This window comes from Cetorhinus maximus, chromosome 17, assembly GCF_964194155.1.
Source record: "Cetorhinus maximus chromosome 17, sCetMax3.hap1.1, whole genome shotgun sequence".
Classification (NCBI taxonomy): Eukaryota; Metazoa; Chordata; class Chondrichthyes; order Lamniformes; family Cetorhinidae; genus Cetorhinus; species Cetorhinus maximus.
In genome coordinates this window covers 68,806,649-68,832,230 of record NC_135895.1, presented here as the reverse complement: position 1 = coordinate 68,832,230, position 25,582 = coordinate 68,806,649, and the positions used below count along the sequence as shown (strand labels likewise).

The 25,582-nt window shown below is 42.4% G+C and overlaps 1 protein-coding gene across 6 annotated transcripts in view; it reads left to right on the top strand.

Moving 5' to 3' along the window:
• Positions 1-23,724, top strand: part of hmcn1 (hemicentin 1) — a 701,874-nt gene extending 678,150 nt beyond the window's left edge. For 3 of the 6 annotated variants that reach the window (XM_078561403.1, XM_078561402.1, XM_078561401.1), the window contains 4 exons: positions 12,692-13,048; positions 14,130-14,249; positions 18,797-18,923; positions 22,923-23,724. In XM_078561403.1, the coding sequence (XP_078417529.1) occupies positions 12,692-13,048; positions 14,130-14,249; positions 18,797-18,923; positions 22,923-23,289 (971 nt within the window). In that variant the 3' untranslated portion in view covers positions 23,290-23,724. Of the gene's footprint in view, positions 1-12,691; positions 13,049-13,650; positions 13,811-14,129; positions 14,250-18,796; positions 18,924-22,922 lie in introns of those variants that run through there. The other 3 variants (XR_013579326.1, XM_078561404.1, XR_013579325.1) reach the window with 2 other exon arrangements.
• Positions 23,725-25,582: the final 1,858 nt, after the last annotated feature.

The following is a 25,582-nucleotide window of genomic DNA, read 5'->3' as shown; positions in this document are numbered from 1 at the left end:
TATCTAATCCTGAAGCTATCATGTATTTCAAGAATCTTTTCTGCCAAAGCCCTCAGTTTTGTGTTTGGTCTGGCTTTTGGATCAGTCCAAATTGTTCTGGTAATGTTGATTTGTTGTCCATGGTTGCTTTAAAGTTCAGGTAAGTATAGCTCTAAATGCTGTGCAGGTTTTAAAGATGACGCTGCAGTAACCGTTTTTTCAGAGTCTTCTCACACTTGTATTTTGGCGGGCTCCTGCCAATCAACTATTTTGGACCTTCAGCTTTTTTATCTTACAATGATCTCAGCCACCATGTGGTACGGTGCAGACTCTGAACCTGACCAGTCACGGTGCTTTCAGAAACGGGTTGCTCTGGAGTTACTGACCTTCAGCTGTCTCCTTGGATCTTCTAGCTTCTCACGAGCCTAAATTGCTTTAAATCTGAGTCCTGCAGCAACTCCATTTAAGCTTGGAGCCTTTCTCTGCTCCTCACTCTTAACTTCACTTAACAGGACCTTTTCCAGATTCCCTTTGACTATAAGGTTTTCTCGGGGCCCTCTTCTGTTCTTTGGGGAAACCTGCTTTCTGCAGTTCCCTCATGTCCAGCTTCTTCTAGCTGCTTTTTCCAACTTTAGTTTGGGACTTACTATCTGTCCCTCTCTTATAGTGCTTCTGCTGACAACTCCTTTCAACTTTAGAGCACACTGACTAACTGAACTCAAACTGCTTTTGCTTTCTCTGTCTCTTTGTGTGTGTGTGTGTGTGTGTGTGTGTGTATATATATGTGGACTCTCTTTCTGGACCCCTGTGGCTAGACAACAGCACAGTTCTTTCTACCTTGTTTGTTTTAACTCCCCTTCAAGAGTCATAAAATCTCATTAAAATGCAGGCATCTTTTAATGTGAAACTAAAACTCAGATTTCATCCTTTTAACCCACAAATACAGAAATAAAAATTAAATTTAAACTTAAAAATATACATTATTCCTAACACACCCAAATACACATATAGGGCAGAATTTTTAGGTCGGCGGGCTGGCGCAATCGGCGGGTCTGGGCTTGGCCGGGGAACAGACTGCCAACTGCAATCGGCCCCCGGCTGCAATTTCACGCTGGCTGGCCAATTAACGGGCAGCCAGCATGAAGCGCACGTGGAGAAGTTCAGCACTGTCGGGGTGGGGGGCGGGAAGAGGATGGGCACTGACCGAAAGCTCCCTGAAGGCAGAGAGCACCTTCAGGGAGCTGTAGACCTGAAAAGCATTAAATAAAGTTTTTAAAATCAGGAAAAAAAACTGCCCAAGCATCACAATCAGTCACCTGAACATATGATGAAAATGCTGTCCATAGAATTTTATTTTTCTTTCATTTAATAATGGAAACCTTATCCAGCCCTTGGATAAGGTTTCATGAAAAATGCAAAGCCCACCTGGCCGATTCACCCGTCCGCCAACCATAAGGTTGGACAGACCACAAAAAGTCAGAGACAGTTGCACCCTTAATAACCTTAACTGGCCTCTTAATTGTCGAAGGGCACACTCCCGACTTTTGCGCACACCCGCTGACCAAAATATCGCATGAGCGCGGGGGTGACATCGTGACGCTCACCCGACGCCATCTCACGCGATTTCGCATCCGATCTGATCAGGTGCGTGCCTGCCCACCAAGCTAAAAATTCTGCCCATAATTTACTTAAACTATCTCTATTTCCTAACATATACCAGACATGACAGAGGGTAGTCAGCGTATTATCCGTTAAGCTCCAGGCTTGGATTTGAAAATGGTCCAGGCTGATCAGATGAAAGACTCCACCCTTTGTAAGGGTCCTATGTAAGATTAATTTGGGACTTCTCTTTCCAGTTCCATAACACATGATTGCCTGCAACTTGGCAAAAAGTAACCCTCCTCATACCGGCTAGTGTTGGAAACACTTCATTTGTGTTTTAGGAGGTAGGGCGGGGGGTAGCAGAGTGATGGTTGTTGCTGTTCAAACAATGCTATTAGGGTACACTGTTGAAGTAGAATAAGAACACATGAGCAATGTCAGACAAGGAAAGATCCTTTGGTCCATCCGGCCTGACCCATACAATTGTGATGCCTTGTGTATCACAATATATACACTCTGCACCTCACCTGAAACCATGTGATCTCTGGGAGATGTGAAGAAGCAGATAAAAATCCAGGCCAATTTGTGGGGAAAAAAAAGTCTGGCAAATTTCTCTCCTGCCCTCCCAGACAATCCAAGCTAATGATTTGGCATCCACCACCTGAGCTGGTGTACTGTTCCAGGCGTCAACTATTGTATTAGTAAAAATTTAATCTAAATCTGGTCTAATATAACTTGAAATGGTGACTCTTGATCCTCCCTAATTTACTGCGGATCAGCTTTAGTCTAAACCTCACCTTGCTATGTACACCTGGATTGCAAATACTGTAACAAAAGAAATACTGCAGATTCCGAAATTCTGAAATAAAAACAGAAAATCCTGGAAATGCCCAGTAGGTCTGGCAGCATCTATGAAGAGAGTTATAGGGCAGGATTTTCTGTTGGGGTTCGGGACCCCAACGTCGGCATCCCGTGCAGGTCATGACCCCGCACTGTATCAGGAGCAGCACCCTGACAGCGATTTTTATAGATTAGCCAATTAGTGGCCAGAAGGTGTGCTCACTAGCCAATTAATGACGGAAAGCATGCTGTTCAAGTTGATGGTCCAAGAGGTGTCAGCTGTGGCTCAGTCAATAGCACCCTCGCCTTTGAATCAGAAGGTTGTGGGTTCATGTCCCACTCCCGAAAACCAAGAACTGTGATTGTACTCAAAAGAGTTGCAAACTGTGACTGCTGATAACTCGAAAGAATTTTTTGATGGTCCAATTGGAGGCCCTCCAGTATGGAAGGGGCTGCAGCCTACCATTGCCTGCCTCCGTTCCTGCCCCCATATCGAGGCCAAAATCCTGCCCAATGTTTCAGATGAAAGATCACAGACCTGAAATGTCCACTCTGTTTCTCTCTCTCCACAGCTACTGCCAGACCTGCTGAACATTTTCAGCATTTTCTGTATTTACTGCAAGTACTGGATGCTGACATAGAATGGGAAAGAGCTGAATATTACCAGGGGGTGGTGCGGATGGCTTGTCTGCCCTGGAAGCAAAGTCAACGTGGAGCCAATCCACTCCACGCCAGCCCGCCCCACAGCTATGATGCGCTGCAGGCAGGCTAAACAAGGGCCAAGTGGGGAAGGGGGAGGAAGACCCGCCCTCGGGAGCTGCCAGCCAATCAGATTGGCCAGCAGCTCCATCAGTCCCAAATGCACCAAGAGCACATTAGTGGGCACTGCCAGGGCTGCACGAGGAGGAGGTAGAAGGCCCATTGGATCCCCAGAAACAGATAAGTCCGGGGTCTCAGGCAGGGAGGGTATGGGCAGGCTGGGGGTGGGGTGGGGGATGGAAGGGGCAGGTGAGGGGTATGGGTTTAAGGCTATGGGCTGGTAGGAAGAAAAGGGGGTCCACCCCCTCCCCATCCCGATCAGCAAAAGGCAACCCTGAAGATAGAACTCCCCCTTCCTTCCCGCCCATTGAAGAGATTATTTTAAAATTCTGGCTGCCCACTCCCACCCAGCTGCCCAACACAAAACGTTTTATGACATAGGCAGCATATTATCAGGGTCAGCTGGCTTGGAAACAAGCCTAATTGACCCTTGATTATCTATTTAAATATGGCAGGCAGGCTGCCGATTTCACCGCCTGCCCACCCCCACCCCCATATGATGGGTGTGAGCTCGGAGATGGGTGGGAAGGTGATGGGGTGGGCACCTGCCCTATTTCACCTGGCCGAAAACACGCCCAGTTTGGCCACGTAAAATACAGCCCAAAATGTTTCATTCTAGCATCTTACCTTTGATAGAGTTCAGCAAAATATACAAGTTGAAATAAAGAATGGAAACCCACTGTTGCAATGAGTCAGTGCTTTAGCAATGCGATTAACACTTATGTTTCTATAGATGCATCCAACACATTGTATGGTTTTTGTTGAAAAGAACTATGCAGCCTGAAACTCTCAATGGCACGCTCGGCTGTTGGAGTACACAATGGCCTGAATATTGCAATCGGCGTGCGGGGGCGGGCCCAACACACTGACGCGCAAAATGACGCGAGATAATGTCAGGCATTCGTCCCGACATCATTGCGTGTCATTTAGATCTTTCGTTCGGCAGACGCGCTGTCAATGACCTATTAGAGCCATTAAGAAACCAATTAAAGTAGTTAGCAATGCTGCCCATCCAACCTTAAGGTTGGCAGGCAGGTGAAGAGCCTAAGTGGCCTTTGCATTTATCATGAAACCTCATCCACGGGCGGGATGGGGTTTCCTGAAGATTTTATAAAACTATTAATTAACTTTCGCACAGTCCATAAACATGTCCCAGCTCATGTGACACTGTCACATGAGGGGTCATGTCTAAATAATTTTTAACTTTATTATTTATAAACTTCTATTATGTAATTAATCTCACTGAGGCAGCTCTGTGCCTCAGGGAGATTTCTGCGCTCTTTCCTGCGCACACGCGAACGAGCACAGGCTCCAACTCTCCCTCCTCCCCCCAACCTCACAGGACACGCTGAGCGCTACTGGCCGTGTGTCACGCTGGGTGGGTCTTAATTGGCCCGCCCATGTAAAATGGCGGCGCGCAGCCAATCACAGGCAGCAATCGGCTTCGCTCCCACCCAGCCCGCCCAACATAGGTAAGTTTCTGGCCAATGTTTTTAGTTCTCCATTCTAGCTGCAAATTGTTTAAAGAAATGGAATGAGGAGTGAGGAATCTCTTGCCTAATATCTCAAGAAAGCTTGTAGAATGCTTTGAATTAATTGAAAATATCCAATTTGCATAATCAAACTAATTATATTAATTATTAAATCTTCATTAAGATGGACAGGACAAACTTATTTATTTCAAATTGTTCCTGGCACTCACTGCAAATATAATTAAAGAGTCTTAATTAAAAGCATTTGTACCTTAATAGGCTAATCTTAACTATGTTTTTTGTGCTTTTACTGGCAATTTTAAACATGAACAATCAGCCTTTATGCAGCTGAAAGCAATGAAGATGCATTTTTTGTAATGAGTTTGGAACAGAATGTCTTCCACACAGCCGCATAGCATGCCAATCCAAGCATACAGATCTAATGCAGTTTCAATACTCAGTCCTGCATGCATCATGATACAATATTCTGTGATGTTGTCAGGACACCATGCGTGTGTAGCTTGTGGCATGCAGGCCCTGCAAGAGAGCAAAAACAGAATTACCTGGAAAAACTCAGCAGGTCTGGCAGCATCGGTGGAGAAGAAAACAGTTGACATTTCGAGTCCTCACGACCCTTCGGCAGAACTGAAGTATAGTTAGGAGAGAGGTGAAATATAAGCTGGTCTAAGGTGGGGGGCGGGGGGAGAGAGAAGTTGAGGGTGGGGTGGTTGTAGGGATAAGCAAGCAGTGTTAGGAGCAGATAATCAAAAGATGTCACAGATAAAAGGATCAAAGAGGTGTTGAAGGTGGTGATATTATCTAAGAAAAGTGCTAATTAAGAATGGATGGCAGGACACTCAAGGTACAGCTCTAGTGGGGGTGGGGTGGACAGACTAACAAAGTATTAGTTGTAGATTTAAAAATAATGGAAAAAGGTGGGAAAAGAAGAATCTATATAAATTATTGAAAAAAAAAGGGGGGAGGGGGAAGAAACGGGGTGGGGATGGGGGGAGGGGGAGTTTAAGATCTAAAGTTGTTGAATTCAATATTCAGCCCGGAAGGCTGTAAAGTGCCTAGTCGGAAGATCAGGTGCTGTTCCTGCAAGAGAGCTGTTGGCAGATTTTAAAATTAAACTGGAGAAAACTCAGGGAGATTGTTTTGGTGTCTCACACCCAGGAACCAAACTGTAATATCAAAGGATTTTCAAACAGCAAGAAAAATTTGTATTTATAAAGTGCCTTTAACATAGGAAAGGAGGCAATAATTGAAGGAAGCAATACGAGCACACTGCTGTTCCATGCCTCCAAGCTAATGGTGATGGCAAGGCAAAGATCACCATCTCTATTTCCTTGGCAAAACAAAGATCGACTTGGTGGTGGGGTGGGGGAGGGAGGTTGGAAGGATGAAGAACTCATACTCATTGACAAAAAACTCACGAAAAATTTTTTTTTTTTTTAAAAATTGCTGGATAAATTAACTAGCATAGAATGGATCATTTAGATAGCTTTCTCTTTTTGAGGTATCCAAATGATAGAAGCATGGATAAATATTGCCTAATATATAAACCTTGTGTATAGTGTACACTTCCTGTAGGTGTGGCCTTATTTCCTGTATAATTTCCTATCACACTTTGTTGAAAAAGCTCCTATTATAATGAGTCCAGGAGCAGCAGCATGGAACTCCTGTAATCTAAAATGATAATCAAGAATATTCACACATAAATTGTCAGTTAAATTCAATGATTAGATTTTTTTATCCTCTCATGGGTTGTGGGTGTCACTGGCTAGGCCAGAATTTGTTGCCCACCCCTAATTGCCCTTGAGAGAGTGGCTGTGAGCTGCCTTCTTGAATCTCTGCAATCCATGTGGTGTAGATACACCCAAAGTGCTGTTAGGAAGGGAGTTCCAGGATTTTGACCCAGTGACAGTGAAGGAACGGCGATATATTTCCAAGTCAAGATGGTGTGTGACTTGGAGGGGAACTTGCAGGTGGTGGTGTTCCCATGCATCTGCTGCCCTTGTCTTTCTAGATGGTAGAGATTGTGGGTTTGGGAGGTGCTGTCTAAGGAGCCTTGGTGAGTTCCTGCTGTGCATCTTGGAGATGGTACACACTGTCACCACTGTGCATTGGTGGTGGAAGGAGTGAATGTTGAACGTGGTGGATGGGGCGCCAGTCAAGTGGGCTGCTTTGTCCTGGATGGTGTCAAGCTTCTTAAGTGTTTTTGGAGCTCCTCTTAACCAGGTAAGTGGAGAGTATTCCATCAAATTCCTGACTTGTACCTGTAGAAGGCGGACAGGCTTTGGGGAGTCAGATGAGTTACTTGCCACAGAATTTCCAGCCTCTGACTACTCCTATGGCCACAGTGTTTATATGACTGGCCCAGGTCAGTTCTGATCAATGATAACCCCCAGGATGTTGATAGTGGGGGATTCAGTGATGTTATTGCCATTGATTGGCAGGGAGAGATGGTTGGATTCTCCTTGTTGGAGATGGTCATTGCCTGGCACTTATGTGATGCGAATGTAATTTGCCACTTTTCAGCCCAAGCCTGGATATTGCCCAGGTCTTCCTGCATATGGGCATGGACTGCTTCAATCATTGTATGTAAAAACATGTATGTGAAAACATGTGATAAAATGTATAACCATTGCATCTTTAGTTCCTGAGGATATCTTCGGAATGGCATGTGCAATTAGTCGTTTCGTTTCGAGTAGGAAACTAGCAAATTTACAACAAAAAAGTAAAAATTGTAGACATTTCTATTTTGGTCTAACAATTACAATGCTAATTAATTATAAATCTTTTCAAAACCAGTGTGTGCAATTGGAATCAAACTACTTACTATTTATCTTTTGTCAATTACTTTGCTACTACAGAGTAGATAGGGAGCAATTGCTCTCACTCATGAAAGGATCGAGAACAAGAGGGCACATATTTAAAGTAATTTGCAAAAGAAGCAAAAATGATATGAGAGGATAAAAATCATTTTCAGGTAGCAAGTGATTAAGATCTGGAATGCACTGCCTGAGAGTGTGGTGGAGGCAGGTTCAATCAAGGCATTCAAAAGATTGTTAAAAAAGAACAATGTGAAGGTTTATGGGGTGGAGGAGTCGGGGAGAATAGCACTAAGTAAATTTCTCATTCCGGTGCAAACACAATGGCTGAATAGCCTCCTTCTGCACCATAAAGACTCTGTGATGCTTTTACTGATGACTGTTAGAGTAAATAAGTAATAAGTCTCAATAATAACAAATCCCAGAGTATTGAAACAAAATAGCCCAGATTTTACTGTGATGATAATGGTGGACTAACTGTTATTTATGCACAAATTGAACAGCACTTCCGACAAGCATCAATGTACTGTTAAATGCAAAAATCCAGAAGGTTCTGATCAAGATGTGCCACTGGTTCATAAGCTCCACGAAAATGACAATCTGTCTCCCATTTAAGCATATTAAATGGCGAGAAGCTCCTGTGTTGACATCACAGATACAGACTAATTTCACCACAATTAGGGCAGTCCTAAGTACCCTTTTAGCAGCGTGTTATGTCTTAATTACTGCCAAACAACCCCTCTGGTACTGACAATTAATGTCTTACAACTTGTAATTGTTGAAGATTTTAGGAAACAAATGCAATATTTTTACTATATCTTTCTGTTTCTTATCTCTCTCTCTCTGTCTCTCTTTTAAACTTACCTTCCCCCTCTTTATTTTGCTTTCTATACCTGATTGGACTTTGAATTAACTATTCTGACTTGCACTTCCTAGTTCAAACTCTGCGGGGAGAATTTTCTCCTCGTCCTTGGGGGTTTGGTCGGGAGCAGGTGCGAGCGGGTGCACAGCCGATGGGTGGGCCAATTAAGGCCCGCCCAATGTGACGCGCACCCGGAAGCGCTGACCGCTCCCTGTGCAGGTGGGGGGTGTAGGTCAAGTCGAGGCCTGCGCTCTTCTACGCATGTGTGCAAAAGAGCGCAGAAACCTCCCTGAGGCACAGAGCTGCCTCAGGGAGATGAGTTTGATATGTAAAAATTTAAATAAAGCAAGAAAATTTTTTTAAGACATGTCCCCTCATGTGACAGAGCTGGGACAAGTCTGAATTTCTTTGAAAAATTTTTTAAAGTTTAAAAACCCTCATGAAACCTCATCCCACCCGTGGATGAAGTTTCATGATAAATGCGAAGGCCGCCTGGGCTCTTCACCTGCCCGTCAACCTTAACGTTGGATGGGCAGCTATGTTAATTATTTGAATTGGTATTTAAATGGCCTTAATAGGCCTTTGACAGTTCGGCAGGTGCACAGCCGACTCCGGTGCACGCCCGCCAAACTCAAGATCTGAATGATGCGTGGTGATGTTGGGACGCATGCCCAACGTCACCGCGCATCATTTTATGCATCGGCGAGCGGGCCCCGCCCCCGCTCGCCAAACTGAAGATTCTGCCATATGGGTGGAATTTTACAGCAGTGGGATTTTACAGTTCAATCGAACTCAATGGGCAGAATTTTGCCCTTGATGGTCGAGCGGGCCCCACCAGCTCAGCGACGGGCGGGCAGCCAATCCCCGCCGCCAAAACGGGCCCGCTGCCATTTTGAGTGGGCGGGCCAATTAAGCGGCCTGCCCGACAGGAAGCACTATGTACGTCCTGTGCGGGGGGGTGGGGGGAGGTGGAGGGATTCCCCATCTGCGTGAAAGAGCACAGGTAAAAAAAACTCCAAAAATAGAAAAATATTAAAATTATTTACATGTCCCCCTCATGTGACAATGTCACACGAGATGGGACATGTTAATAAGAAACACAAGTTTATTAAATTTTTTAAAAGCGGATATGAAACTTCATCCCACCAGTGGATGAAGTTTCATGAATAATCTGGAGCCCGCTGGGGCTCCTGGCCTGCCCGCCAGCCTTAAGCTTGGACGGGCACGGTCTTTAACAAGGTTAATTAGCCTGCCAATGGCCTCAATTTAAATGGACTGGGATGACATCGGGGGTTCCTCGCGACGTCATCCCATGTCATTTTCCCCTCGGCGAGCGGGCCCCGCCCCCAAATCGCCGAGCGGAAAATCCTGGCCATTGGAGTTTACAATGGCTCGCCACATTTTACTGCCCCGTCCCCGCAGCAATCGGGCCATTAAATTCTGGCCTGTATTCCTCATTAACAGTGCTTCAACCTAATTGGTTAAGGCACCTGCCATTTCAAAGTCCTGCTGACAGCAACATGCTGTGAAAAACTCCATTGAAATCCTTTGGATAAGTACAAGGCCAACAAACAGCAGGTGCCGCTTGTTCGTTGCTCAAAACCAAAATCTGACCTTGTATTTCTTAAATAGGGGAGGTGATGGTGTAGTGGTATTGTCGCTGGACTAGTAATCCAGAGACCTAGGGTAATGCTCTGGGGACCGGGGTTCAAATTCCACCATGGCAGATGGTGAAATTTGAATTCATTAAAGATCTGGAATTAAGTCTAATGATGATCATGAAACCATTGTTGATTATTGTAAAAACCCATTTGGTTCACTAATGTCCTTAATCTACTGTCCTTACGTGGTCTGGCCTACATGTGACTCCAGCACACACAGCAATGTGGTTGACTCTTAAAAATAGCCTAGCAAGCCATTGGGAGGTGTTAAGCAAAGCTGGAGATTAAAATTCAGAAATATGAAAAGGTACCCAGTAATTCAAGTGACTTAACACTTGGGTCACAAACAGCAAGTTGGGACTTTATGCTTCTCTGTGGTGAGCTTGGCTCAGGTGCCAAATAAGCCACAATACAAAGATGGCCACCTCAGGAATGAAAAGGTGCAACATCACATACATTGTTTCTAATATTTTACCAAGAATAGAACAAGCAGGTAGATTCCTGTTATGTGCATGAGGTGGGTTGTTTGGAAAAGGAAGAACATTAAAAAAAACCATGGGGTAATAATTATCCTTGGGCAGTACTTCTAACATTATATCAATAACCAAACAAACCTTCTACATTCATTGTGATTCAGTGCAGTTTGGTCATATGCCACCCAGGCCAATGCTTTATTATCCATGTGATGACTTGTTCATTTTGATACCAAAATATTTAACTAAGCAAGATAATCTGAACTAATCAGCAATGTGAATATTCATATTTATACAAATGTTGAGTATTGTTGAAGAAAAAGTCATGTCGAAGTTTTTCATCTTGCTTTCATCAGGACATTCGCAAGAATACCAATATTAGGGGAAAACAACAATTTTTACTATATGTGAAGAGTGTGCTGATTGGTTGACAAGTGGACTCTGATTGGTAGAGGCGTTGCCATGGAGAATGCACCAGCGATGGTGACTGACAGTTAACTGCCAACCATTGTTTGAAATTTAAACCAGGCAGCTTGACCCTGATTGGTCAAGGCATTGCCCTGAGGAATGAGTCAGCGAATGGCTATCATTTATTTTGTTCAGCAATTCCTCTATCAGACACCACTTGCTGACCGATCAGCACTCTCTTCACATATAGTATAAATTGTTGTTTGCCCCTGATATTGGCATTCTTGCAAGACGAAAACCTTCGACATGCTGCTTTTTTCAGCAAAACTCAAGTTTTGTACTACTAAACGACGACTAATACAGATATCAGATAGTGGTTATACACAGGATCATTTAAAATGCTAAACTTGCAATACTAGTGCATCTGTTTAAACCTATTGCACACATTAGTTTGATTATCTACTTATATATTTAGTTGCTAAGTTTTTAACAGTACAATTAATGATTTGCTTTGTGACCATTGCTGGACTTGTCACCACATTTGCTATTAACTTAAAAAGCTGTTGTCAGATCTTTTCAAAATAACAGCACTCGGCCTGGATCACATTTAAACCAATTATATGAATATTTCCCCTGCTGCCCAATAGCCTTATGCTGCACCCCATAAATAGGCCACTGCATCTAAGTGGATTGACACTGCTTATTCCTACTCACTAGTCACAGGCCAGATTTCTCCATGTTTTAAGAATGCTATTCAGTGTTCAGTTTGACAGCTTGTTCCAGGGGCACCATTTGGAGTCAAGTTACAAAACTATGTTAAGTATGCTTTAAAAAATATATAATCTGCCATATTTTAACATTGGCTATATATAATTGAGCAACTATAACAGATTTATACTAGGATTATTTTAATATTGGTGTCAGAGCCAACAAACCCGCCATTTTTACTACATCAATAAAAGGAAATAGATCCGATTAAACTGTATTTCTATGTTTAAGTTCAATGCTAGCCAGCTAAAGCAAATAAAAATTCCTATCCAGCTCCAGCTTCCACTTGTATAAATCCTTTTTTTTTTAAATTTGGTACTAATTGGCAGTTCCTCACTCAGAGTGGCTGCTGTTGGAAGTAGAAAATAAATGGCACACTGGTGTGCTTCCAAAGTTCAGAGTGGAAGGAGATTATGGTGGCATTTAACAATGCTGTATCTGACCATGGAGTATTTGATACTGAATGTCAGAAATAGAAAGTCCTACATCCTTCACCTAAATGAACATATAATTGTACAAAGAAGTACTGAATGATTAAGCCAAAATGCTCCCAACATTGCTCTATCAAGGTAATATTCACAATTCCCCACTCAGGTACATATGTTAGGTAAGACAGAACTCTGATGATGTTGACAACTATCTCTGTTTCTCCATTTAAATCCCTCATAACATTAGTTACATCCAAAGTTAACTGTTCACGAATTAAATTTTCAGCAAAACATATGCCTCAAACAGGTGTCTGTATTGTAAAAGTTGCTGTCAAGAAGCTCAACAATAGCTGTCAAATGTGTTTAAATATCTTTATTCAAAATCCTGTCTGGAGTAGTCATCAAAATTAGGTTTCTCCATGCGTGACAGGTTTACTGTACGATGAGATCCTCATTGTATTATCCAAACTGATCCTCTTTTTTCTGTGTTCTCTTTTCTTTCCCTTTCATGTTATATTATGCTGCGACCCATGTCATATGAGCAGACATTGACGAATGTGAACGGGTGCCTAAACCTTGTGCTTACCAGTGCATCAACACCCCTGGCAGCTTCAAGTGTCTCTGTCCACCTGGACAACATTTGTTAGGTGATGGGAAATCTTGTGCTGGATTAGAGAGGTTGCCAAATTATGGGAGAAATTATAACTTTGCCCAGTTCCCCAGTGTGAGTTACTTCAACCAACAACAGCCGCAGCAGCAACAGCATTATTTTAGTCAGTCCTCTCAGTATAGATCGCACATGGGCTACGGAAGCATTTACCGTGCAGCTTTCTCCAGGACTGGCAGGAGCATTAGAAAAACATGCCCTCAAGGCTATGAGGCAAAGAATGACATTTGCATAGGTAAACATCAGCCTTTATAAATGGTATCTGTTCTTTTTATGTAATATACCTGAAAAAAAATATTGATTAAAATGTCTTCTAGGCTGTGAAGCTGAAGTACTATTGCACAGGAATTTGTTTCTGGATTATGTTCACTAGCTAACTCACTTCACACTTTCAACAGTTGCTAGCAATATTCCCTAGAGACTTTTGTGATTATTTACTCATGTCTTTGGTTTCTTAAAGCCACGGTTTCTCTTCCTTAGTTTTAACATTGATTTCAGTTCAATTTCGCCTCTACCACCAGTATTGATCAACTAACAGAACTTATCTCACTTCTGATCAGATTAAATTGTGTCCCCAGCCAACACAGAAACACTCAATCATAGATAGGCAAGGCTTCTCTCTGCCACTTGACTACACCCTCTTTTGGTAAATCACAAAGGTTCAAACTGATTGTTTTTAAATTTAAATGTATTAATGTAACAACTGGTAGAGCTAGTCACTTCTGGATTAGACACTATTTAACATGAGACAATTTAATATGTATCTGCAAACCAGAGGTACCAAAATAATGACTTTCGTTTCAATCTATTAACCTTTTATAACGAAAATAAATATAGGCTTGGCTCACACAATAGCGAGCTCTTGGAAAAGGTAGCAGACGACTGCTTGTAGCTATGGAGCCATACCCCAGCCTAACATCTTCAGGAGGGGTAGGCAAAGCAAACTGAGGGAAGGGGAAATGACAAAAATGCAGTGATGTAAATTTTCTGATTTCAGGTGGGAACTTAAGTGATTATTAAGCATATATAATCCCCTTTTTTGTGCTTGTTTTATTTTCATAAGCATTTTGAAACTTGTTTTTGAACAATATTGCAATGAAGTTCATCAGATTAAGTCTTTCTCACCTACTCTGTAGCCCTTTGATACAGCCCATCAATTTTAAAACTTTTACTCTTTTCTATAATGTAGATTTTCTGCAATAATCGTCATTTAACACCACCTTCATTTGTCAAAGAACAGATGAATCACTGCGAGTTATTGCTAGTAAATAAAATATTTTGTTGCTTTTCCTGATTGTCAAATTCTCTGTTGGCAGATATTAATGAATGCGAAAACAAGGAACCTTGTCAGCATGACTGCAAAAACACAGCAGGGAGCTACCAATGCCTCTGCCCCAGTGGATACCGACTCATGCCTAATGGGAAAGCATGCCATGGTAGGGTGGAGTTTTTTGAATTCTGAATATTTCTAGAGTTTTCATTTCCTTGGGTTAATCATTGATTGATGCATGTGCACCAAAATAATGCAGCCATTAACCTATTTATTTTAAAACACCGCAAAAGGAATTTTACACGGGTGCATTAACCAGCACTCTGCTAGAGCTTCCTGTTCAGATCCATTAATTCTGGAGGGTGCTGACAGCTGTTCAAAATAGGTTTTCTGTTAGAGCTGCATCTTTATAATGTAATAGAAAAACAAAACTAAAAATATAAATAAATATCAGTCAGCACGGATTCCAAAAGAAAAGGTCATACTTGTCCAACCTTACCAAATTATTCGAAGAAGTAACAGAAAGGGTAAATAAAGGTAATGTAATATATTTGAATTTCCAAAAATTCTTCAATAAGTAACTCATAACAACAAGCAACTTGCATAGTAACTCATGATTATGGTTAGAAAACATAGGGCCGAATTTAAGGCGGGCAATCATGAAAATTCAGGCTGCTGGCCGACACCATCCCACCACCCACCAGGCCAATTTCCTGGAAGTGGGATCAAGGACAGAAAAACTACCTGCCCAGAAGCCAATTCAGGCAATTTAATGGCCAATTAAAAGAGGAATTTTCAAGTTGGTCTGCTGGGCCCCGACAGCGTCGGTAACCAGGCCAGCCGTCTGGAAGCAACTTCCTGGCAGCAGACCAAGGGACCACATTCTAGGCAGGTTTTGAGGCCCTCCCTGGCCACAGATGCAGCCAGAGGTCACTCTGCTAAGGGTTTCCTCCACAACCATGGTGACCCGGCAGCTGCTCCCATTTTTTAATTTAAAAGTTTTAAAAGTTGTTGAGAGGGGTGCTCAAGATGGAGACGCCCTCTGTCTCTCTCACCTGAAAAGATAGGCCTTCTGAACTGAAAGGCCTCTTATTGGCCTTCCAGCTTCGAGAGCCTGCCAATTCTCCTGAATCGAATTGTAAGTGCATCCTGTTGGTATCAATTGGCCAATTCTGGAAAAATCACTGTTACCCATACAATGTGGGATTGAGTCTTTCATTTGACCCCGATGTTGGGGTCCCAACCCAGACCCCAAAATCCTGCTGATGGAGTCAGGAGACAAGCAATAGAATGGACAGCAATAAACTAGCTACAAATCAAGAAAGTGAGTAGGAGTTGAAGCTAATTACTCAGATTGGCAATGCTGGTAAGTAGTGTTATACAAGGTTCAGTTCCGGGACCGCTGTTTATCACCATTTACATAAACGATTTGGACTCAGGAGTTCAAAATTTGCAATGACAGCAAAGTGGGAGGGTTAGTTAATACAGAAGAGGACTACAACAAAATACAGGAAGATATTAATAAATGTCAGAATGGGCATGTAATTGGTAAATTAGCTTCAACATGTGCAGTAGTAAATTTGGTTGGAAGAATAAGGAAGCCACATACTCCTTGGAAAGTAAGGGTGAAATTGGTCTATGCCAGTAATGCAAAATGTGCTCATAGCAAATCAGCATCTGATTCTTTCATTGTACCTGATATTTTTCCCACTGAAGTTCACAGAACGGTAGTCCAAACTCTTTTTGGAGACTCATTTCCTAGTCTCTCTGTTTTGTTTGTGGTTTGATATTTAAAAATTTGCCAATATTTTATAAGTCAATAGGCAATAAAAACTGGCACAGCATATAACAGTCTGCTGATTCGCTAAGAGCCCGTTTCACACTGCTGCCATAGACTAATTTCACCCTTGTGTCTAAATGAGCTGGAGGAAAGAGGGATCTGGGAATACAATTATGCAGATCGCTATAAGTAACAACACAGATTGATAAAGGCTTTTAAAAATGCAAACATATCACTGTGGTTTATTTCTAGAATTAAAATGTCATATTAAACTTTTATAGAACCTTGTTTAGATCACATTTGGAATACTGTGAACAGTTCTGACCTCCAGCTTATAAAAAAGGATATAGAGGTACTGGAGAAGATGCAAAAAAGATTTTCTAGACCCATACCAGAACTGAGATTTTATACCTATAAGAAAAAATTGAACTTGCTGGAACTCTTTTCTCCAAAAAAGAGAAGACTGAGGAGTGATTATGAAAGGGTTTGATAGAGTAGACATAGAGAAGACTTTTCCACATGCAAGTGAGATCAGAACTAGGAGCCATAGATATAAGATAGTCACTAATAAATCCAAATAGGGAATTAGGAGAACCTTTACCTGGAGAGTAATTAGAATGTGAAACTCACTACAACAAGAAATATCTGAGGCAAGTAGCATTGATCCATTTAGGAGGAAGCTGGAGAATCACATACGGGGGAAAGGAATAGAAGAATATATTGATGGGGTTAGATGAAGAAGTGTGAGAAGAGGCTCAAATAGAGCATAAGCAGTAGCATGGACCTGTTGGGATGAATGGCCTATTCCTGTGCTGTAAACAAATACTTAACAGAAATTTAAACAAGCATTACTAGATGTTATAGATTATAATGTTTATAGGCAGGCTTGCATCTGACACACATACTTTTTTAGAATTGCCAAACACTCATTGACCTTGAGCTTGAAATTTACAAGTGGTTACAATCCTCTCTGGTGGACCTCAGGATTCTATAAGTAGCCACAGTTACAAGGATTTAACTACATAGTACATTTTAGAATACAGGCTCTCATTTTCCTGACTTTTAAAAAACCTTTTTGCTTTGATCCTTTGCTGTGCTGATTCCTGCAAGGGTAGTACAGGCCAGGGGAAATAGTCATCCCTCTGTATCACGGCCATGTGGACAGACTGCATGGCCAGGACTTTACAGCTCCATCAAACTGAATGGTGTTTTAAATGGCTTGCTGCATCCGCCAGGGGGAGACATGCCACAGCGGGGCCATAAAATCCTGGCCCATGTGTAAACCTAGACAGCAAGCACTGCCATTTAACTATGAGAGACATTTCAATTTAACTCACTCTTGCCCTTACCTATTGGCTACACACACGTCCTTTTCTGCTGGGATCACTGGATACCAACCTAGAGCTTATCTTTGGCCAGGTTTTGCCTCCATATACCAGGGCAACTGAGGCGAATTGAAGCATTCCAAATAAAACAGAAAATGCTGGAAATACTCAGCAGGCAGGCAGCAGTACATTGGGATGCGAGGTCATTGACATTGGGCTGGATTTAAATTTACATGCCCCCATCAGGTGTGTTCTTTATGAGAGGGCTTGTAAAATAGGGTGGGTTCCCAGCCCACCACCTTCCCACCCACCCCGAGCTCACCCCTGTAACACAGGTGGGCAGGCGCTGAAAGTGGCAGCCCGCCCACCATGTTTAAAAAAACAATTAAGGGTTAATTGAGTTTGTTAACAAGACAGTTGACCCCGGTAATACGCTGCCAATGGCATAATATGGTTGGTGTGGTCAGGCGGATGGTAATGGGCAAGCGGTTTTTTAACAAAGTAAAAGGGAAGGAAGGGGGTTACTATTTTCGGGGGCTGCCCTTTGTGCACTGGGGCACCCCCCCTGCAAAGATAGTAACCACCACTCCCTTCCTACCCGCCTGCTCTCCAAGACCCACCCTTTCCCCACACCCCTGCCCCTCTCCCAGAGCTGGCCCAATGCCCCAGACTTACCTCACCCTGGGATCCATTGGGCCTTCTTCTTGGGACTGGTTGTGTCCTGGCAGTGCCCGCTACTGAGCTCTTGGCACCACCGGGACTTGGCCGGCAGCTCCCGAGGGCAGGACTTGCACCCCAGTGAGGGGTGGAAGTCCCATTGTTAGCCAATTTAACCCACCTGCAGCGCGTCATGGTTGCGGAGTGCACTTGCACAGAGCAAGTCGGCTTCTAGCCGACTTTCCTTCCAGAGGCGCATGCAGTGCATTAGCTCTGTTTCTCTCCACAGATGTTGCCTGACCCTCTGAGCATTTCCAGTGTTTTCTCTTTATTCCAGGTTTCTAGTACCTGCAGTATTTTATTTTTTTGTATAATATACTCCAACTTATGTGCTGGAGGGACCAGTTAACCTATCACTGGCTAGAATCTTGGGGCAGAATTTTATGGCCTCGTTTCAGCGGGGACGGGGCCGTAAAATGCAGTGAGACATTGTAAACCTCATTTGCTTCGGCGGGAATGCAAAATCTCGCTGCCGTAAAATTTTGCCCTTGTGATCTGCACACTCTACTGCTTCACCAGGTGGTGCATATAGCCATCAAACAATCACCATTTGAAATAAGCAGAATAAAATGAATTCTTCTTTCAATATTAGGCAGCAGAACAATCTTGTAGGTGATGCGCTTCCTCTGAGTGCTGCATAGCAACAACCTGATTCTCGTGCCTTTCATTAATAAACTTTTATATGTCCATCCATCTCATTGCATCAGTGAAAATATATTACAAGTATTGCAAATGAATTATAAAACATCTTGGGTTATTAGCAAAAAACAGTTTGGTCATTCATTTTCTTTGAAGGCTTCCAAAAAAGGCATTCAAATTTTAAATGTTATGAGAGGTGCAAATACATGGTCACAGCAGTAATAATATTTCTTTTGTTTTTGAACTATCTAGATGTTGATGAGTGTTTGGAGCAAAACATTCACTGTGGAGCAAACCACATGTGCTTTAACATGAGAGGCAGCTACCAGTGCATAGACACTCCTTGCCCACCCAAATACCAGCGAGATCCAGTCACTGGGTAGGTTATTCTCCAGCTTATCTGTTTAATGCACATTTATCCGTGAAATGAAAAGAGACTCCAGCCTTCTCTCCTGATCCAAGCAGAGAATGCCAATTCATAAAATTATTTCCCATTGCATTCCTGATTTATTATGACAAAGTATAAAAGTTTATAAAGGCATTGCTCAGCACATTATGTACTAAAATTTCTTATACGAGATTATTTCTCATAATAGTATATTTCTAACTACATTTAATGTTTGCTAGTCTGATTAAATGTTATTCTATAAATAGAATATGGAAGTCCAGAACAAATCCAAACAGCTTGGATTCTTCTGTAGGATCCTGCTTTAAGCAGAAAATTATTGTCTTTCTCTTTTTATCTTTGCTTTGTGGATTGAAAGAATAATGAGTGAGGCTGTCTATCAACAGTAATATGCAATTTATAAAACAAGTAAGCAAGTCATTGATGAAGTGTTCAAAATATTTTTATTTAATTTGAATTACTATTTATTTAACTTGTTTATCCATCTCAGTATTGTTAATACAATATCATTGATGCTTACAAGGTGCGAGCTAAAAACTTACAAAATTAGTTGATCCAGGGACAAGGATTATTTTCTGGATCTATTGGCATTCTGATATTAATACTCCTTCTAACACGCTTTTCCTCCTTAAAAAAAAAACAAATGATATTTCCTGTTGGTGATTTAATCCCTCTCTTAAATTCAGAGACTGAGAATTAAGATTGACATAATTCACACTAAGTCCAACGCTTTTACTGAGAATTTTAAACAAAACAGCTGCAATTAAATCATACAATAACCTCCTCAGGTGGTAACATTGAGATGACTGTAGGTCGCTTGGGAGTGATCTTTAACCGTGATCATCTTGTTTGGTTCACCGGGACTTTTCCCATCAATACGTATCTTTTGTTTTCTCCCTGGAGCGCTGCCCACCTTCTGTCTTCCTTCTTGAGTGCTCCTGTTTGGGACTTTTTCAGGGGTTTACATACAGAATACAGTTTGTGAAAGAACTATGGACAATCCTCTTTTGGATGCAGTTTGGTTAGTTGGGTGCATAATCAACTGGTTGGTTAGCAAATTCCTAAATTATCTTCCAATGACTTAGCCATATAAGGTTGTCTTTCTGTCCCATGTGATACATATCTAGTTTCAATCAGTCTACGCTGATTTCAGCCAGTTTACTGAAATTAACAGTTCTGTTCTATTCAACTCAGCAGGATCACTGCAATTAACAAGAACAATAAAATTAGCAAGCATCGCACCCATCCAGTTTCCACCTAACAAACATTGCTATGAACTTGTAGGCAGTCCATTAACCCCTTCCTTACAGTCCCTCCTGAGGTGCCTTTAACACTCTGTAAGAGACACGTTTACGTTTTCAATGTGTGCGTAGACATCTTGATGATTCCAAGGCTCACGGTTTCAGTACACCTCAGTCATTAACTTCTTTGCTTTCCTTTTCTTCACCGGAAAACCAAGATGCACACTCAGTAAATCACTATTACCAACTTCACCACCACCAAGGCGTGATATATAATTCTTATCCAAGGATAAACCTCAGTATTCAGATCCCAATTCTAAATCGTAGACCAAATAGATGCAGTGCTTAATTCAGCCGTTCCCAAACCATGAGTCGCTGTTGGGGTCACGGGTCGATCGTTTGGCGTCACAGGCTCCAAGGCAACAATGGTGACTGTCGAGCGGAGACTCTGGCTGGGACGTGAATTTTTTTCACAAAAGGTTCAAGAATGGGACAGTTTTCCGCTGCCCTGATTGGTCAATCTTTGAGAGGCCTGATTGGTCGTTCAGTTCAGTGCTCCAGTTGGCTAAATGGGGACATCCTTGGATGCAATTGTAATGGATGAGGTACTTTGAATGCATGCTGTGGCAAATGGTGGGACCGTCCTGGGATTGGCGCTGAGGCTTCATAATATGTGTGTGCATGATTCCTAGCTCAGTGGTCCCATTAGGGTCTTCAAACCTATTGTGGACAAAACCATTTACCCACCCTCGTTCAACAACACCCCTCCCCTGCACAACAACTTACCCCCAGTCCAACAACCTATCCTCCATGCCAATCAGTCCCCTCTCGCTCAACAACTCTTTCCCCCGCCCCCCGCCAAATTCAACAACTCTTCCCTCCCCCACTCTGACTCTGGGGTTGCATCAATTTTCAAGTATTAAAATGGGTTCACAGTGGGATTAAGTTTGGGAAGCATTGGCTTAATTTATTAATTAGTTTTCTCATCTCCTTGGTATGCTTTTTGGATTTGGTAATGATGCTTATGAGACAGGTCAATCTCCTTCGACAACACAGTCAAATGCTCAGGGAGAGGCAGTATATCATACCCAAACTTAGTTATGTCATCTTTTAACTCCTTACTGACTTCATCCTTAACCTGAACATGTTTTACATTGAGTGTAAATGGTAACAATTTCCAGCTTTCCAATTCTAACAGGTCGAACTGGAGAAAAACAAAAGGTACTATTTACAATAAGGCAACTCTGATTACCATGCATACAATTCCTTCCAACAGTTGTTACCCAATACATACGTCCCTTTACTCTTATAGGCACTTTTGAGATAATTTGTGCTTGGACCCTGAACCGGTCATTAATTTTTACAGCAGAGCTCCATGAAGAGTAATTTCTTCTTTCAAAGGGTTGGTTGTATCTGCTGGTTTGTAACTACAGAGCCAGGATTCACTGGGACTGCAGTTGGCTTGTTTGAGCTGATTCCACTATCTGTATGTCCAATATCTAAAGCAGGCTTGTCCAACCTTTTTATGTGGGGGGCCCACATTTAAAAGTTCCTCAGACTCGTGGGGCCAGTAGGCCAATTTCAGAAAGATAAGGTTTGACACAACATTAAACATGAATTTAAAAAAACTGACGTATGAAAAGAAACAACTTGCTGGGCAAAAAAATGTCACAACAATAAATTGACAATTTTAAAAATGGTCAGGATTTTACCACCACGCCGCAGAGTGTCATCCCCCCAGCGGATGCAGCAAGCCAGTTAAATCTCCATTCAGTTCGGCGGGACCGTAATGTCTCACCAGGCAGGAGAGGCTGTAAAACCTTGGCCAATGAGTAATAAATAAAGACAACCTTTAGAGTGTGAAAGGTCCATCTTACTTCCAGTCTCATGGTGCTCACTCACCCACCCTCACCCACTGTGGGAATGGGTGACAGTTCATGTTGGTGTGTGGGGGTGAGGAAGAATGAGAACTCTGAGACTGGGAATGAACCAGACGCACACTCACCTCCCCCCTCTCACTCACACGCACTCAACCCCCTCCCCCCCCCCCCACCCCCGCAGGCCTGATGCCTAATGCCGGCCAAATGCAGGTGCCTGCCGAGAGGAGCACCGAAAACTTGGGGAACACTTGGAGTCAGGCCAGAGCAGCCGGGAGCCATGGGAAAGTATGGCAAGTGGAAGCCCCGCACAGTTTCCAGATCGCTCTCCCTATCTTCACATACTCACCGTTGCTGGTGTTCGCTGCTCCTCCAATCACAGTCTGGTTTTCTCCCATGTTTGCTGCTGATAGGGCAATTGTGAGCCTATCAGCAGCAAATGCAGGAGAGAAGCAGACTGTGACTGGAGGAACAGTCCCCTGCTGAAACCTTCAAACGCAGTGTCCGTCTTACCAGCATTTTCGGCAATCGCTCCGCAGGCCGCATAGAGTGGCCTCACGGGCTGCAGGTTGGACAAGCCTGATCTAAAGTGTTCCATTTACATGACTTAATGTAAACAAAAGTAGGACAATTGGATTCTAATCCACACTAGTGAATGTAAATCAGATGTGAGGAAGTTCTTTTCACAAAGCGAGATGAACATGCTTAATGGGTAGGGCAATGCAAAAATCTTGGAATAATTTAAGAAACAGTAGGGTCTTTCTGGTTTGATGTGGTAGAATGGGTCAAAGGACTTTACCCATGCTGTTTCTCCTTTGTGAATTTGTGAATTAAAATTAATTTTTGCTTTGTAGATTTTGCCTGAAAAACTGCCCACCCAATGATCTCGAGTGTGCTCTCAGTCCATATGCCTTGGAGTATAAGCTTGTTGCCCTTCCATTTGGTATTGCTGCAAACCAGGATCTTATCCGTCTCGTGGCTTACACACACGATGGAGTGATGCATCCCAGAACAATCTTCTACATGGTTGATGAGGACCCAATGATACCTTTTGCAATTCGAGATGAGAACTTGAAAGGAGTTGTATTTACAATTAGACCACTACAAGAGCCTCAGACATATAGGATGAAAGTGCGAGCGTCATCATACAGTGTGGATGGAAATATTGAATACCAGACTACTTTCATAGTTTATATAGCAGTGTCTGCATACCCATACTAAAAGCACTTCAACAAGTATACTTTTTATTCACCCAAATAAGTTGCAGTCAGGACCACCGGAATCAAGTATTTGAAATCTGCATTGTCTAATACAGTTTTGTGAAAATGGTGCTATGTTCTAGCATTATGCATATCTGAAGCTTGTGGAAAGCAGGCACTATTCTGGCATGCTATTTGAACAAGGCAGATGAATCATCATTCTCAGCAATGCTTAACTAAAGACCAAATAGTCACCAGCCATTTAAAGTCAATACACTGTATAAGAAGATGACAAGTTCTCGGAGTCAGATATCAAGATGTATTCTATTTTTATGAAATGTATATATGAGTAATTCTCGTGTATTTTCTATGCAGTTACCTATGGTTCATTTATTTTTTTCAAAAGGCTGAAGTGTGACATAAGATAACAAAATAAAGATCACACCCTTCTAACTTTCTTATAAGTGAGCACTTCATTTCTTTGCCATCTTAAGATAACATTTCTCAAACTTAATGCGCCACCCTGAGGCTAAGATATTAATTGGATTGTTATATTTTGAGCATTAGAAGCCTGATTTTGATTTTAAAATGGACTCTTTGTGCTCCACATTTTTCTTTTTTCAAAAATGATCAAATATTTATCAAAAAGGTGAAATGTTTCCTTTTCCTCCCACTTTCAGGCATTTTAATCCTGACATTGCTATCACCTAATAATTTATTTCATCTCTTTTACTCTCAACAACCATGGTGATGTTCTTCCTCGTGGTTGTCAGACCTTCACCTAAGTTTTTTTTTATTTAAAAGATCACGTTGAAATATGTCTTGCTTGAACTAAATGGATGCAGGATTGATTTTCTAGACAATTAGACAAGCCCTAAAACAAAGATATCCTCAAACTAAATGGGATTTATCCCAGAGTGTCACGAGGGACGAGTGAGGAACTGGCATTCATTATGAGAGAGGTGAAGGACACTGGAAAAGTAACAGTAGATTGGAAATGTCTCCATTTTTAAAGGTTGCGACAAAGTACACACAGGAAATTCTCATTGGCCAGGAATTAATGTACATGGGGGCGGACTTGCCGTCCTCCAGCTTGAAAACCAGTGGGAACCCCGTGTCAATCATTTTCAAGAGGCCTGACAGAATTTTATAACAATCAGATATTTACCTGGGTAGCCTCGTGCCTCCCGTTTGAATTAAGTTCAGTGCAGGGTGGAAATCCCTCAAGAGCTGCCAGACAATCAAAGGCCGGGAGATCTTCTGTACCGGCAGCACCACCGGGAGTAGTGGCCACTGCCAGGCCTTCATCAGAGATTGACAATGGAACGATGAGACAGGTAAATGTTGGCTGGGTGGGGATAATAGGGAGGGGCCACCAGCAGGGGAGTAGCCATGGGGGGGAATACAATGGGAAGAGGGCAGCTTCCTGTGGAGCCCCCTATTCCCAATGCCAGCTCCCTCAATCAGGCACAGAGTATGAGGGAGCTCCCCTAGTAGGTTGCTATAGGAATTGCTTTACAGTTGTCCTGCATGGCAAGTTCCCCGCCAGCTGCTGGTTAAATTCCAGTGGTGGAAGGATGAGCCCCTTAAGTGGCTGCTTAAGGGCCTCAATTGCCCTCCGACTAGGAAGGCCACCTTCCACCATTCCTGCCTGGAGCTTAAACGGGGCAGGGAGAGTCAGGAGGGGTGGTGGAGTCTCTACCCCCACACACCCCCACCCGGTCAAATGGGCCCCCCACCTTTGAACTCTCCTTCAGGGAGAGCATTAAATGTCATTGGGCTTCCTTTAATTCCATGTAAAATAATGGAATCAACTACCAGGAGTAAGTTTAAGGATTATTTACACAATAACAACCTAATAAAAATCAGCTACTATGGCTTTAAATGGAGCATGTCCACTCTCCTTGATTTCTTTGAGGACCTAACAACACAAGTTAATTGTGGGGTAAATCCCATGATATTGTATATTTAGACTCTTAGTCAAAAAGCATTCAATAACATTTCACAGGAAAGAACACTAATTAAGCTTACTGCACTGGATTCAGTGAAAAACTACAATACAGATAATAATCCAACTGAAGAATTGAAAACTACTAATTAGAGGGGTAATGGCGGAGTGGGGCACATGACACTTGGTGAATGGACCACAATTTACATCAGTGACTTAGATTTGAAAACACAAAGCAAATTGCTTCAATTTGGAGACAATAACCAAAGTAGGAAAAGCAACAGAATCAAAATGTAAGCAATCCAGAAATTACCAAATGAGCTGAACAAAATATGAAAATACCAAAGAATGGCAAATGCCATTTAAT